The sequence below is a fragment of the Lepisma saccharinum genome, chromosome 4, assembly GCF_977018435.1.
Source record: "Lepisma saccharinum chromosome 4, izLepSacc3.1, whole genome shotgun sequence".
Lineage (NCBI taxonomy): Eukaryota > Metazoa > Arthropoda > Insecta > Zygentoma > Lepismatidae > Lepisma > Lepisma saccharinum.
Window position 1 is genome coordinate 114,499,677 of NC_139232.1, and position 14,286 is coordinate 114,513,962.

General features: G+C 38.3%; 1 protein-coding gene across 1 annotated transcript in view; it reads left to right on the forward strand.

The window, feature by feature from the left end:
- The window catches only part of LOC145987062 (uncharacterized), a 56,231-nt gene extending 41,986 nt beyond the window's left edge, over positions 1–14,245 (forward strand). Inside the window, exons 7-9 of the mRNA XM_083121519.1 lie at positions 9,162–9,239; positions 10,119–10,307; positions 13,914–14,245. Of these exons, the coding sequence (XP_082977645.1) occupies positions 9,162–9,239; positions 10,119–10,307; positions 13,914–14,104 (458 nt within the window). The 3' untranslated portion in view covers positions 14,105–14,245. The remainder of the gene's footprint in view (positions 1–9,161; positions 9,240–10,118; positions 10,308–13,913) is intronic.
- Positions 14,246–14,286: the final 41 nt, after the last annotated feature.

The following is a 14,286-nucleotide window of genomic DNA, read 5'->3' on the forward strand; positions in this document are numbered from 1 at the left end:
TAAACATTTTTCATAAATACGAACATGAACCGCTGGCCTCCAGTGGTCCCGGGTTCATATCCCCGCCTGGGCACGTTTTTTTTGTGAATGCCCCTTCATAAGTTTCATCATATCATCACTCACCTTCATCTTCGCGATTACCCAAAAGTGGCAGAAAAGCGAAGTAAAATAAACCAGATTCATCAATCCCGAACACGAACCAACGAAACAACAACTGCTACTACTAAAATTATTTATGATTATTATTATTATTATTTCTTCAGATGAACAGCGAAATTCAGTAAAGGGATAATTTGGCTCATGCATTTTTCAGGGAATTCTTTTGGACGCAATTGAGGACTATAATCATCTCACACCACTTTTGGCGACGAGCCGAGGAGTCGATTACAGAGTGGTACATCCTGCACCCTGCTGTCTGCCTTCTCAAAAGAAGTATTTACATAATAAAAGACGCCTTCGTCACGGTCACATCTCGCCAAGGATGGCAAACTTTGTTTAGCTCTCGAAGAAAAAACGTCGCGTTATTAGCACAAGACACTGAAAGGGATTCCTGGAACGAAACATCTGCCGGCGGGCCACTTCTTGGAAATCTTCAATGGCGTCTTCATCCCACATCGACCTGGGTCTCCTTGTTGTTTCAATGCTTTTCTAGCCAACGAGGAAAACAAACGGACATTGCTTGTTCTTCTTTCCGCACCTACTTCGAAACAATGTAACACCAGCCGATTGTTTCTCGTAACAATCGTTAAACAAGAATTAGTTTTATAAGGAGTGGCTCTTTCTGTAAACACCCAACTGTCAGCCTCACTTCCACCATCCTGGACTGCATTTTACAATCTAGCGAGGCTCAGACGACTCACAGTCAGTATAGCCCTCTGTCGGGCTAGTGTTGTGGGTTTCATGTGACGTCACGATGAGCACAGCCGCCATGTTTGCGGCCAATTTTATTTCCAGTTTGCAAGGAAATGTCCAACACATAATGTTCATTACACCAATTGCACGTTTGTTTCAAATCACGAATGTCAGTGTTAGTATACCTCCTTCCGCCAGCTTGAATTCCGTCTGCTTACAAGAACTGGCCTCAATCATGGCTGCTCGAAGTCACAATCCAACAATTTGTGACGTAGGTGAAGCACACCTTGTTCTTTCGGCAATTTCATGCCATCACTTTTTATCCTCATATTCGTGATTGGCCAAAAAGTGGCACAAAGGTGATGTAAACCAAAAAATCAACCAACCTACATCTTAGTTTTAAAGAACGAAAAAGACTACGTAAATCATTACATAAAATAAGGTTATTAGCGGATGACTGACAAACAATTATTCGATGAGCAGAACTGTTTGTCCTTTAAGAAGAGACACACTGCAGACGCTAAACTCTTTACTCTGTACAAAAGTCGATTTTGAGCATTGACCGTTCACGTCTACCGGATTTCTAAATGTGTTAGAGGCTCCATCTTTCGTGAAAATATGAATTAGTAAGATGCCATGCTTCTTCAAGATGAAGAATTTTGAAATTAAAGCCCGTCGGCGTTAATCCTGAATCACACGAGACTAGAGCAGCTGCTTGGACTACGACTAGTGGTGTGGTACTTCCTCACCTACTAGTTTTTGCCTCACGCAATACTTACTCCTTACCGAACTTAATGGAAGGATTTTTGTTCTCACAGGGCATTGCGCAGAGCAGACAAGCTCAGAAATGGACGAGCGAGTTGCTATTTTCCTTACAATCGCCAAATTCGAAGGTTTAAAAAGAAAAGTAGGGCTAGAAATTTGCTCGAAAGAATAAATAGTAATTAAGGTGTATTCAATATGCTTTTTAATGAACTGAGATCGAATATGAATTCACACATGAGATTCGCAAGATTCATTCGTTACAATAAAGATTGTGTTGTTCAAATAAATATGCCACACATTTTAATACATTATCGTGTAGTCGCATTACATCTGTTATGTATACGTGCTTCAATCAGGCACGTAATCTGATCCACCGCTCCGACGTTGCCATAACAACAAACAAACAAAAAGGAAATCCCACAAGCAACACTCTAAAACCAGGCAAAAACTGCTTTCGCTTTCCAAACTCACAGAGTATTAACTTCACATGACCAAATGTTCGCTCTGATGAGTGTTACCACAATAAGTTGCAATCAGGACACGATATAGTCGGCAAAATCAGTCACGCAGCCAATGCGGTGCCAGCAGTAGGAAAGCTCTGTGAACAGCAACGCTGTACCCTTAGCATCCAGAGAAGACACATAGTTGGGATACAGAGTTGCCAAATTGAGCTCTTCCCCTGTGTTACAAATTTTCACGGTACTTCTACTTAAAAAAATAAATAAACAACTGTGTTGCACTTACAGCTACTTTCTTTCAAAAGTAGACAGGCATTCCTCAACAAAAGAACCGTTACTTCCAAACACTGCTCTCGTATAGGCAACGTCATATATTTAATACTAGGAAAATTATTCCACGATATTTTCAATTTTTTTTCCTACATTCTGTGTTGATTTGGGGAATGTAATTCTGTTGTTGCTAAGCAGATGTTGTTGTTTTGCTTATTGACGTTTATTTCAATTCATGAGATGGAAAACAGACTAAATGAAGATGGTTATGGACAATTTGCATACTCTTATGTTTGATGTTGGGTAGACGCAGTACTATACTGTTCACAAACTAAAAAATATTTGTGGTAAATTATTATTGGCAATTTGTACCTAAAATTACCAGTACGTAAGGTGATGATGATGACAGTCATGTGCATAAGATGTTTGATCATTTGGAAATTTCCAACACTTGAAAATCGAAAACAGATCTCGGCTAGTTATACCTATTGTATACCTATGCTAAATTTTGTAAACAACTTAAGATGACGTACTTCCATCAGTGTCTACGTTAGGTGCAGGGAGTGGATTAGCAAAACACGTGTTCGCAGAAACCGAAAGTGTGATGCGTACTTCCTCTGCATTGTGGAGAGCGACCTTGCGGTGAGAAAATCCTGGTGGGAAGTTTGGGCAAATCAGGAGATAATTCCTGTGTTCCATCACTTGCTCGGTGGAGCAGCAAACAGGGAAAACAGGCACAAGCCGTGGAACGAATCTCAGCGCAGTGCTGCCATCTATTGGTAGAAAAATTCAACACCGTACAAGATTCAATTTTCAAAATTTTGCTTGGAAGAGTTGGTTCAAACAGAGAATTCAGGGACTGGATCTGTCATTTAATGTGGGCTTGGAACGCATAAAATATGCATGCATGTTTTAACACTTTGCCAATATCGATAACAGTACGTTCTAGGCATTAAAAATTACGACATACTCAAAGTAATTATAAATATTAGCAAACAAGTATTAAATTATAAGCACCATCGTTTCAATTTACCAGAGATGTAGGGGAAATATTAATTTATCAGGAAATGAAAATAGACACTCATTAAAACATTTATTTGGTAGAAAATTAATGAAAGTTTTGTAATTTTCACGATATTCATGACCCAGAATCGGATAAATGCATTCTTTGTAAAATTTTAATTAATAATAACTTCGCATCTGCCATAAAAATCCATAAAAAAACTATTAATTCAACATGTACTATCAAACTGATTTTTGAACTACTTTCTTTTTTTGTATTTTAAAAAATATTGTTTATGAATGAATGCAACAATAATTTTAAACGATATTAGAGGGTAAGGGAATATCAACAAAAATGGTATAATTGCTAAAATAATAAGACCACGAGAATAAATACGACAATAATAACAGTGAGAAGGATAAGAGCGAAAGGGGTAATTGGGAATATGTGCGTACCTTGCTTTAGTCGTTTTTCATGGAGGATGGCAGCACTGTCAGACAGCAAGGTGACTTTGGAAGAGGCAGAAGAAATTGGCGAACCTCTATGTCCTTCCACGTGGAACGAGTCTTCTCCTCCAAAAACCAGGCAGGCCGTGCATGCGATGACGTCATCGATTTGCGTAACCCCCCGAAGGCTACGCCACACAAAAGCCAGCCGCGAAGGCCTATAATTGCAACTGCCAATCCGTCCAGGTTACGGATTTTTATTTCCTTGCCGAAAACAACCCGTTGGTTGAGATTCCCCGGGACAAGTCAATGAAGAAAAACAGGCTTATAAAAGCCATTGACTCCTCGTTGGAAGATACAGTGCTTGTCTGAAGATCCGAGTGCTTGGTTAGTTAAAGGAGAATTGTCTACAGGAATTACAAGGTGAGTTACAAGCAGCCTCAGAATTCCTAAATCGCTTTTCAAACAGCTGTTCGAAAAACACAGAGTCTATAGCATCACACTTATTAGCAATCCTCTAAGATCGGAGTTGGTATCCAGTGTAAATGTCAAAAGAGACGTGGTATGTGGCCCTGCATTGTCATGAAAGGAATGGACCGGGTGGCGTAAATTAAAGTTGCCCTATTCAGAGTCCTCTGGGGCCTATTTGAAGCATCGGATTGCGGTGAAACTTGATACTTACACTACTTACATTGAGTAAAAAATATCTGTATCTCGAAAACACTCCAAAGTACCTCTTTTGCTACGCTACTACACTTGTCACTACAACGTTTGCACAGCGCTTGATTTAGTGCAGAGGCGCAACCTCGATTTTTTGTCTGGGGAGGGGGGAATGTACTAGAATAAACGTGCCAATATTATTATTATTATTATTAGTAGTAGTAGTAGTGGTGGTGGTGGTGGTGGTGGTAATATCAAATACATTATTATCCTCGTGAATCACGCAAAACGAGGTAGAAGTCGGTGCGAGAGCATTTGTTTTGGACGAATTGAAATATTTTTTCAACGCTTTCAATTTCACATTATCTAATAATGGAAAACAAGCACACAAACTGTATTTTCGAAATACAGAAAATGCATGACGGATATAATTGTTTTTGTACATACGACATGTATAACTTTGATGTACAGCATACGTTTTACACATATGTAACATGGAGCGACGTAAAATAAGGAAGTACATATGCAACATGTTAACACTAAATTGTGTACGTATTCCAAGTTTATTTAAAACATGTATATATATAACATTATTTAAATATATTACATAATTCTTCCGCCTCATAACAAGCCCAACAGCAAAAATGATATAAATTGTCTCTGAAATATGGGCGCTCCTTTTCCTCCAAACAATTGTTCATGCAAAAGTGTTTAGCAGAAACAGTCTGAAGTACTTAGTTGGCGATACTTTTCTCTCTGGTAATTTACAATGCATTACAGAAAAAGAATGACGGTACGAGCGAAGCGAGCAAGAAAATCTTTAGATCCCAATTTCTACAAACTGAAAACAATGTTGATTTATTAGGGCGGCACAAATAATTTCACGGGGCGTCATGGCATTCTCTTTCACAATTTCCTAATTTAGATCGTTCGGTTCCAGGGTTATAACTACGGCTCTGAACTTGACGAGACTGTAAGAAAAGGAGGAATTACGAATGAAGCAAGCAAGAAAATTTTACGAAACATATATTTATTTGTATAAAATTTGAAATCGAGGGGGGAAAATGCCACTCTGTGCCCCTGCAGTTGCTCTTGGAAGTCTGGGCAAATACGTGGAAACTAGTTCCATATTGAGTATCCTTTTGTCCTCCTACTTTTACATTCTGCTAGTCTTGCTTTTTTTTACTTAAATGTTTCCCCCCCTGATTTGATTTCCGTCCAAGGTTGGTGGGGGGGTACAATGCCTCCCTCCCCCGCGTGGTTGCGCCACTGAATTAGCGTCATTTGCAGCATGGTGGTTTTGAAGCCATATCTTCACATATTTCTGAGGCTTAATCTGATCAACTGGTGGGACTTCTCGGCATTATGTTCGCGACCACGTGAAATCACAGTATTTGACCGTAATAAACTCACTGCAGTAATGGAAAAATACATAAATAAATACAAACTAAACGAGAATGGATGCGGATTGTAGCAGAAGCTATATACTCTAAAGGGAAAGGTCACCCAGAGGGTATATGACGTGTAGCGCCGTATACTCTCGATAACAGCCCTGGATGTGTTCTGTATTGTGTCATATGGTCAGAAATAGAAATTTGTCATGATCTCGTTTATTATGTAGCTCCTGATCAATGCTATTACTTGCCACGAACAACATTAAAGTGTTTTTGTATTTTTTTACAAAACCTATAAATACAATATTTCGCTGTTTGAAATACTCCAAACAACTTCTCTTCTCACTTCTCAATTAACCAAAATGCACATCATAGTTGTATTTGAAACCCTAAAGAGAATTAAGAATAATCGAACGGAAAAACAAATCATGGTCCTTCAAAACTCAACCACATGAATCATTAACCGTCGAGATCCCGGCAGAAAATGCACGTAGCCTAGACTCTTTAAAAGTGTGTGCTAATTGATGTAGGAAGCTTGTGGTAAATTACAAGAAAACAGGACGTAGATAATAATCGGATTCATGCCGAAATGTCACGCTCAAAAGGTTGCACGTATCCTGTTTTTCTATTGGCTGACTTCCTGTCTAATTTTTACAAGGATCTCTGTGTAACGTCTTCGCTATCACGGGAGAAGAACTTAATGTAGGTTGAGACATATATTGTGCAAAAGGAAGAAGTGGTATCGTAATCTTATTCTACGGTACCACCGGAAGTGGTTTTGCCGCCGCAAATTTAGCTTGTATCACCAATAATAGATGGCGCATGAAATTAACACAATCGATTCTTCTCAGATGTTACAAGCTGATAATAAGAAAGCTCAATAATTACAAGAGTATAAACATTTTAACTTTGAAGTTATTACTAAGAGCAAGTAGTCACATCTAACTTTAATTTATGCTCGACTATGTACCAAAAGGTCTAGCAATCCCACAGTCAATCACTTTAAATGGGGTCTCTTTAGCGTTGTACGTAAATGCGATAAAACGTGAAAGAAATGGTGAATTTGAAATTATCTAAGTTCCGAAAACACGTTTAAAGTTGTTGGTAAACGTCAGTTTCAAATACGTGTATATATGTGACCAGGGGTGCCCATCCCCTCCAAGGCTCATGACGCACTCCCCCACAAAAGGGTAGAACATCCCCCCCCACTGTTTATGTCGAATTAATTACTCAAATTATTTTTGTCAGACAAGAAATATAATATCAGAGGTGCAACCACGAAGTTTGTCTGGGGGGGGGGCAAGTACCAGGATAAACGTACCAATAATAATAATAACATTAATAATGGCTTTATTATTATTATTACTGCTACTACCAGTAGTACTAGTAACGAAGACGTTATTATCCTCATAAATTACGCAAAGAGGGGGTTAGAAGTCTGTGCTAAAGCATTTGTTTGGAACAAACGATATGAAACTTTTTTCAAAACCGTCAAATTCACATGGAAAACAAGCACCCAAACTGTATTTTTGAATGGCAGAAAATGAATGATAAATGCATTCCGAAGATACATGTGTAACTTTCACGCACAACATATGCTTTACACATATGCGACATAAAATAGAAAATACATATTGAACAAGCTAACACCAAATTGTGTACGTATTGAAAGCTTATTCAATACAAATATACAACACATATCATTTAAATACATTACATTACAGAAAAGAAGCAGAATGCGAGCGAAGCGAAGAAGAAAATTTTAAGATCCAATTTTTGCAATTGAAAACAATATTGATTTAATAGGGTGCAAATAATTTCACTGGACGCCATGGCAAACTCTCTTTTACAACATTTTTAGATCACTCGGCGCCCATGGCCGACTCCCGCCGCCCCTAGCTACAGCTCTGAACTTGACGAAAACGAGAAAAGTAGATAATGCGAGCGAAGCAAGCAAGAAAAATTTACAAAATGTATTTTTATTTGCATAAAATTTGAAATGGAAGGGGTAATTGCTCCTCTGTGCTCCCCTGCAGGTGCCCTTGGCAGTCAATGTTTGTCCCCTTGCTACCCTAGAATTGACTTCCGTCGACGGTGGGGGGGGGGGGTAATGATCACCTGCCCCCCCTGTCGTTGTGTAACTGTATAATACAGACATATTTAAGGAGTATATGTTTACTTTAGATACTTTAGGATCACTGCCATTGTAAGTCAACCTTATTCTGCACAATCTGTCTGTTCGACTAACCTTATATTAATACGAATACACCAAAACTAAAAATCAATAACAAGTCAATCAAATGATACGATACCCCCCCCCCCATTTTTGTGTGAAGATATATAGAATTGGTATAAAATTTTGTCCCCCCAAAAAATTCCCATTACGCAAGCACGTCATGAAACCCTCCTGTGGAAACCCCTGTATGTAACATTCCTTATTGAGCCGGTTTTTCTCCTCGTGAAACAAACATATGTTGCTCAGTATTGCCCACGTGGACAAGCCAAATGGGACCTAATACCTATTGCATCTGTTCTGACTTGCAACAGCTGAACCTCGCACAGCAAAAAAGCCAAGTCAGTTGAATTCAATTAACAAGAAAACATCACTTAATCAAATTAAAAATATCAATAAAACTTATTTCATTCGAATCGATGACCGAAACTATGCATTTCACATGAACATTTTGAACCAATGCTTAGCTCTACTATAAAATATGTTATTGGCGAAGAAAGTATCATACTATGCTTAACTGAACCTACGTACCTGCAAACGAAGCATGACAATTGTAATTTAACCTTGTAAAGTAAAATTCTCATCGATTTTTGTAGATGTGTTACTTTCCTTTACACTTGAAGAGGGTTAGATATATGGCATATCTTAGGCCTATAGTTTTGACGAGTATTGAGAACTTCTAGGTTAATGTCGTGAAGTGTCCTTGCAACACTGTATCCCTCGGCAAGGCCAAGTGTTTGTTTTGCGTCTTCTCATCTACAACCATCCCCTCATTTCAATCGACACAATCATGTGTCTTACTATAACTTTACTAACCAATAAATATATTTTCTGCTATTGGTTTTCAATATTTTTATGTTTCTTTATAATATTATTATGACTATATTTGTAATTGTAGGTATATGTGAAATTCTTAAATTTTAGTCATTCCTTCTATATGTATTCATATATTATTATATAATATTCTTCTTTTGTATCTCACGACAAGGTAGAGCAGGCTACGGCTGAATCTCGCTCGCCAAATAAAGGAATTATTATTATTACTATATTCTTACAACCCTTTAATTCACTCTATTTTAGCAAACATGAAGGTCATCTGCATATTGGTTGTGCTTGCAACGGTCGTGCTTGTGGAGTCAGCGTCTCCTGCCAGCCAGTGTAAGTAACCGACCATGTATATTTTATACTGATATTAGATACACTAGCAACCGAGCGCGATTTCGATTTATATGCCTCCTATACAATTTTGTACTTTGGGGTACAATGTTTATCCTCAGGGAATATTTTTATTATTATACTGTATTAGTTATTATATTAGTTATATATTAGTTATTATATTAGTACACATTTCCCACCTCCATGAGTGTTTTCCATTATCCAACGATTCCTATATTTTAATTTATATTTATTTATTTATTTATTCCTTGTTCTGGATGGCGAAGTTAAGGCACAAGCCTTTTCTTCCACTGAACCATCTCTACTTTACATTTTATAAATTAATTCTTATAGCTAACTGTTTGTGAAATATATAAAAAACTAAGAACATTAAGATACCGAAAAAAAGAAAAACACAAGAAAAAATAAAATAAAAACATAAAAAAGAAAAACAAAAAATACATACAAACTAAGTAAAACAAATACACGTAAAACATAAACACACACACAACAAACATACTCAAATTACAGAAAAAGTCGGTGGCTGTTGGTCCTACAAGTTTACACGAGGGTTTAATTTTATTTCCCTATTTTCAGTACTGGTAAGTTGCCTCCAGAAGATGATTTCTTAATTTTGATTTGAATTATAACATATTTCCTATCTTTTACTACAAATTCCCCCTTGCATTTCACTATGCCATGAAGACACATAAAAGATGTATGGTATGGCTCCACATATTCTCGATCTCGACCTAATATTGTGTACATAGATGTTCTTGTGCTATTTTCTTTTCTGGTATATATAGTATAACATGTTCAACGTATGGGATGCATTCTGTGCTGAACTAATAATAATAATGACATTTTTCCGTTTCGTTACAGTTAACTTGGAGAAATGCACCAACCCGGGTTCGACGTTCAAGAAAGAGTGCAACACCTGCCGGTGCACCTCCAGAGGCCTCGCCCTGTGCACCCAGAAGGACTGCGTCAAGCAAGCACCCGCCGGCACCACCAGGAAGCCGGCCGCGCAGAGCAGCAAGCCTAAGAGAGACGTCGCAGATCAGCAGACAGGTTGGTTCTATAAACATCTCTCTGCATTTGCTTTTAATTGGGTTATTTCACGTCACTTGTCAACCTCTTCCGGTTAGTCACGACTAGAGTGCTGAAGGGGGAGAGATGATTTCGCTCGAGCCCCAAATAGTTCGCACGGACGACGCTAGATAGCGTACGGAATCGGGAGCTTCTTCGCTCGAGCGAATGACACTCGAACATGCAAAACGAGTGGTACACGCTCGAAGACCAGTGGTACACGTATAACCGTAATTTGTCTGAGGTAGTGGCCCTCGAATACGGATCGTGAAGTGAAGATACAGTGAAATTGAAACTCAAATAAACATAGTCATCATTGCCATGTTAAAATGTATTTTAGTCTATCTTCCCGATACACAGTAATAAGGGGTGTCTCAGAAACATTTTCGTTTTTGAATCCGCCCTCTAGGGCAATTCGCACATTACGGAGAAATGAGATAGATCGCAAACGCTTGGCAACATTGTTAACATTTAGTAGCCATGATGATGATTATGTTGTTGTGCGCAGTGGCGGCTCGTGGTCTGACTTTATGGGTGTGCACTTCAGTTCAGACTCGTGTCCAGAAGAAGTGTTATCAACCCTCTCAAATACTCGCACCCGTTTTTGCGTACATTATGATGCTAAATGTATTGGCAACACAAGTTATGACCACCTTTTACTGAAAATGAGGCTGAGAGAGATTTATTTCATGAAAAATATCAAAAATGTTAATATATATAAATTGGAAATACTTCGGTGAATTTTCCGTCGATCACGAGAAGAGCGTTGTTACTGGGTATAGATAATTCAGCATTCGATAACCTGACAAAATCACTATAAACATAGAAATACCGATCTACAATATTCAATATTATTGTCGATTTGCAAAATATTTAGTAAAAATTTTCTCCATCGCTCCACTGATAATAGTGAACAAGAATAACATCATTTGCATACATCAAACAAGCAGGGCCATGCGATTATCCGGGGCGCCAAACCGAGGATCCTCCTTCATTAGAGGCAAATTCTATTTGTTTCTTTGTTTGAGTTTATTTTTTAGGTCCACTTTAAGCACAGAAAAGCAAGTAGAGACGACCTACAGTTTAAAGTGGGATGCGAACCACCATGTGCCTCCACCGTATCCGTGGCTATTTGTTTTAAAAAGAGTTGGATTTAATGTTGACAAGAATTAATTGAAGTTACTGCTGAATAACTTAATAAGTATATTGCAAAATCATGTAGGAATTTAAGCTAAGAGATTTTTGTTGTTTTGATGTCATGATGTAGGTATTAATTAAACACGTGCCTACAATAAACGTGTTCTTCAACAGTATTAAAGTATTTTTAAAATATGGCTATTATTTTTCGTCATTAAAACCGTAAATATATAACATGGTTATGATTTATATTAAAGGAAGGTGGAAAGTAGGGGGCGCCAAAATTCCACCTCGCCCGGGTGAAAATTTTATCTCTAGCCACTCCTGCAAACAAGGTAGCAGATCCAACGACCACATGCAGAAAATCAGTTGTAATATATATAGCAGTTGTTTACTTCTAATGACCGACAGATGCAAGAGAAATCAAGATGATAATAAATATTAAAGAAAATAACAGTACTCACTCAGTCCATTCCACACTGGCCTCTTCTTACTTCAAACATTTCCTTTCCCTTCCGCCGTATCCGTATTATTACTGCATTCGTTGCACGCTTTGTAGCTAACTTCCCTCAAAAAAAAAAAAAAAAAAAAAAAAAAAAAAAAAAAACCGATAAATATTACGTCTCTGCTTTTGCTATGTACAGTTTTTCCTTTCACTACGAAAGCAAACACTTTCCACTGAAACAGGAACGAACTTTTGACAGTGCAACAATTTTGCAACGCACGAGCAGGCACAGCTGACTGATCCACGGTTCCTCTGGGCAGGTTGATAATTAGACTACAGCGTCACAAGGGCAGTTTATTTTTATTTTGACCAAGCTGCACTAAGCAAAGACAATGCAAGACATTTGACTTTCAGTTGCCACCTCCCCCCCCCCTTCCGTCCTCACTTCTTTCTTGCCCCTGTCATGCTCGTGACATTGTGGGCGAAGATACCATAGAAATTCCCTTTTCCAAAAAAAAATCCCTTGATTTACGACGATGTGTGGGTTGCCTCTACTCCGCTTCACGATCTCGAATGGAACGGGATTGCAGCACTGCTGTATCGTGAACACAATGTGCGTGAAGCCCATAATACCGCGATCTAGAAGAGGGAATCCCTTCTCTTTTCTTACGTGCTGCAAACAGCGGCAAACGAGCACAGGTCGACTTGTGTTCCGAGCGAACGTATCTCAGCGGCAGGCGTTGGTAATGCGAAGCCGATGGGGCGATTTGGCTTCGGAACGTTTGATGTTTTGAAGGAGATAGTGTACAGTGAATAAGTATAATAAAAAATAATTGCATTGCAGATTTATTTTGGGTGTGCACGTGCGAATGTGCGAATAGACAGAAGCCGCTACTGGTTGTGCATCGTTTGTACCGGCATCATTATAACCTGGCAGGAATGAGAGACGTCCCAAGCGCAAATTTAATTAAATTTCTTTTTATGGGGTTACCTTAAGAGTAAGATATACATCTCAATGCCACAAAATTTGAGAGAATTGAAGCAAAGAATTACGGATGAAATCAATGCTATTCCTCGTGCAATGCTTCGGCGACTGATCGAAAACTTTAGTTCAAGAATAATTGAATGTGAAAACATGAACGGTCACCATTTGTCCAATACTTTTTTCCACAAATAAAAATTTAATGTTTAAGCTTTCTTTTGGTAATAAATTTATCTGTATACAAAAAAATTAAGTATTTATTTTAATAGTTTTAAAAACGAAAATATTATGAAAATGAAATAGATGACTGTGGGCTGAAACTACCAAGGCAGATATTTTACATACATTATTGCCACATTAAAATGATATTCCCAAGGTTATTAGAAGTAGCTATATTCCATTGTAAACGCTCGAGCGTGGGAGATTCGAAACTGGAACCCACAACCTTATTCATGTGTTTGACTCCGCTTCTCTTTCGTGTCCTCTCTTTGATATAACGTTATGTTAAAACGGACGACCATCCCAATACTCATTAAATTCTCTCTATTTTCTATCATATTCCGAAGATATATTATCTAGCACGGATCAAAGAAATGTTATTCTTATTTTGATGTGTATCATTTTATACAGGAGCAGTATGAGAGAGAAAACAAATTCTGATTGTTTAATAAAAATCAATAGGTCATTCTATATTTTGTGGTGTTATTATAGGTTATGAAAGATGAATTATAGATTGTTAATAAATACATTTTTATTCAATATGGCCTGCTAGCCCATTGGTCGAGGACGGTATTACTTATTAAGTGATAGAAAACTTGTACTGGAAGGTTTAATCTCAATGAGAGGGAGGGGGAGGAAGAGAGAAAGAGAAATGGGGAAACAGAGAGACAGAGAAAGAAAAAGAGATAGAGTAAGGAAAAAGCGAGAGATAGAAATAGAGAGCAACAGAGAGAGAGAGAGAGAGAGAGAGAGAGAGAGAGATTAACACAGTAGGGTAATGAATGCTTATTTATGTCTCTTTCAGTATCCGCTGCAGAGTTTCCCAAGAACGAGACTTGCACACCAGGGACGACCTACAAGCAGGACTGCAACGACTGCCACTGCACAGAGAAGGGAATCGCCATCTGCACCCTCAAGGCCTGCGTCAATCTCCCCCCGACACCCCACACTTCTGAAACACCCGTCACTAAACCAGCACAGGAGCCACACCACTGAGTTATCCCTTGAAGCACCGACTATCGCCACTCACCCACAGAGCCTCTGCATCATGCTGTGATGGACGACGTGTCTATACATTACTATATCCGTGTTTATGATGTATTTAAAATGCACAAATAAATTAGCACAAAGCAACAACACCATGTTATTATTTAGGTTTCCTTTGGTCTGGTGTGTTG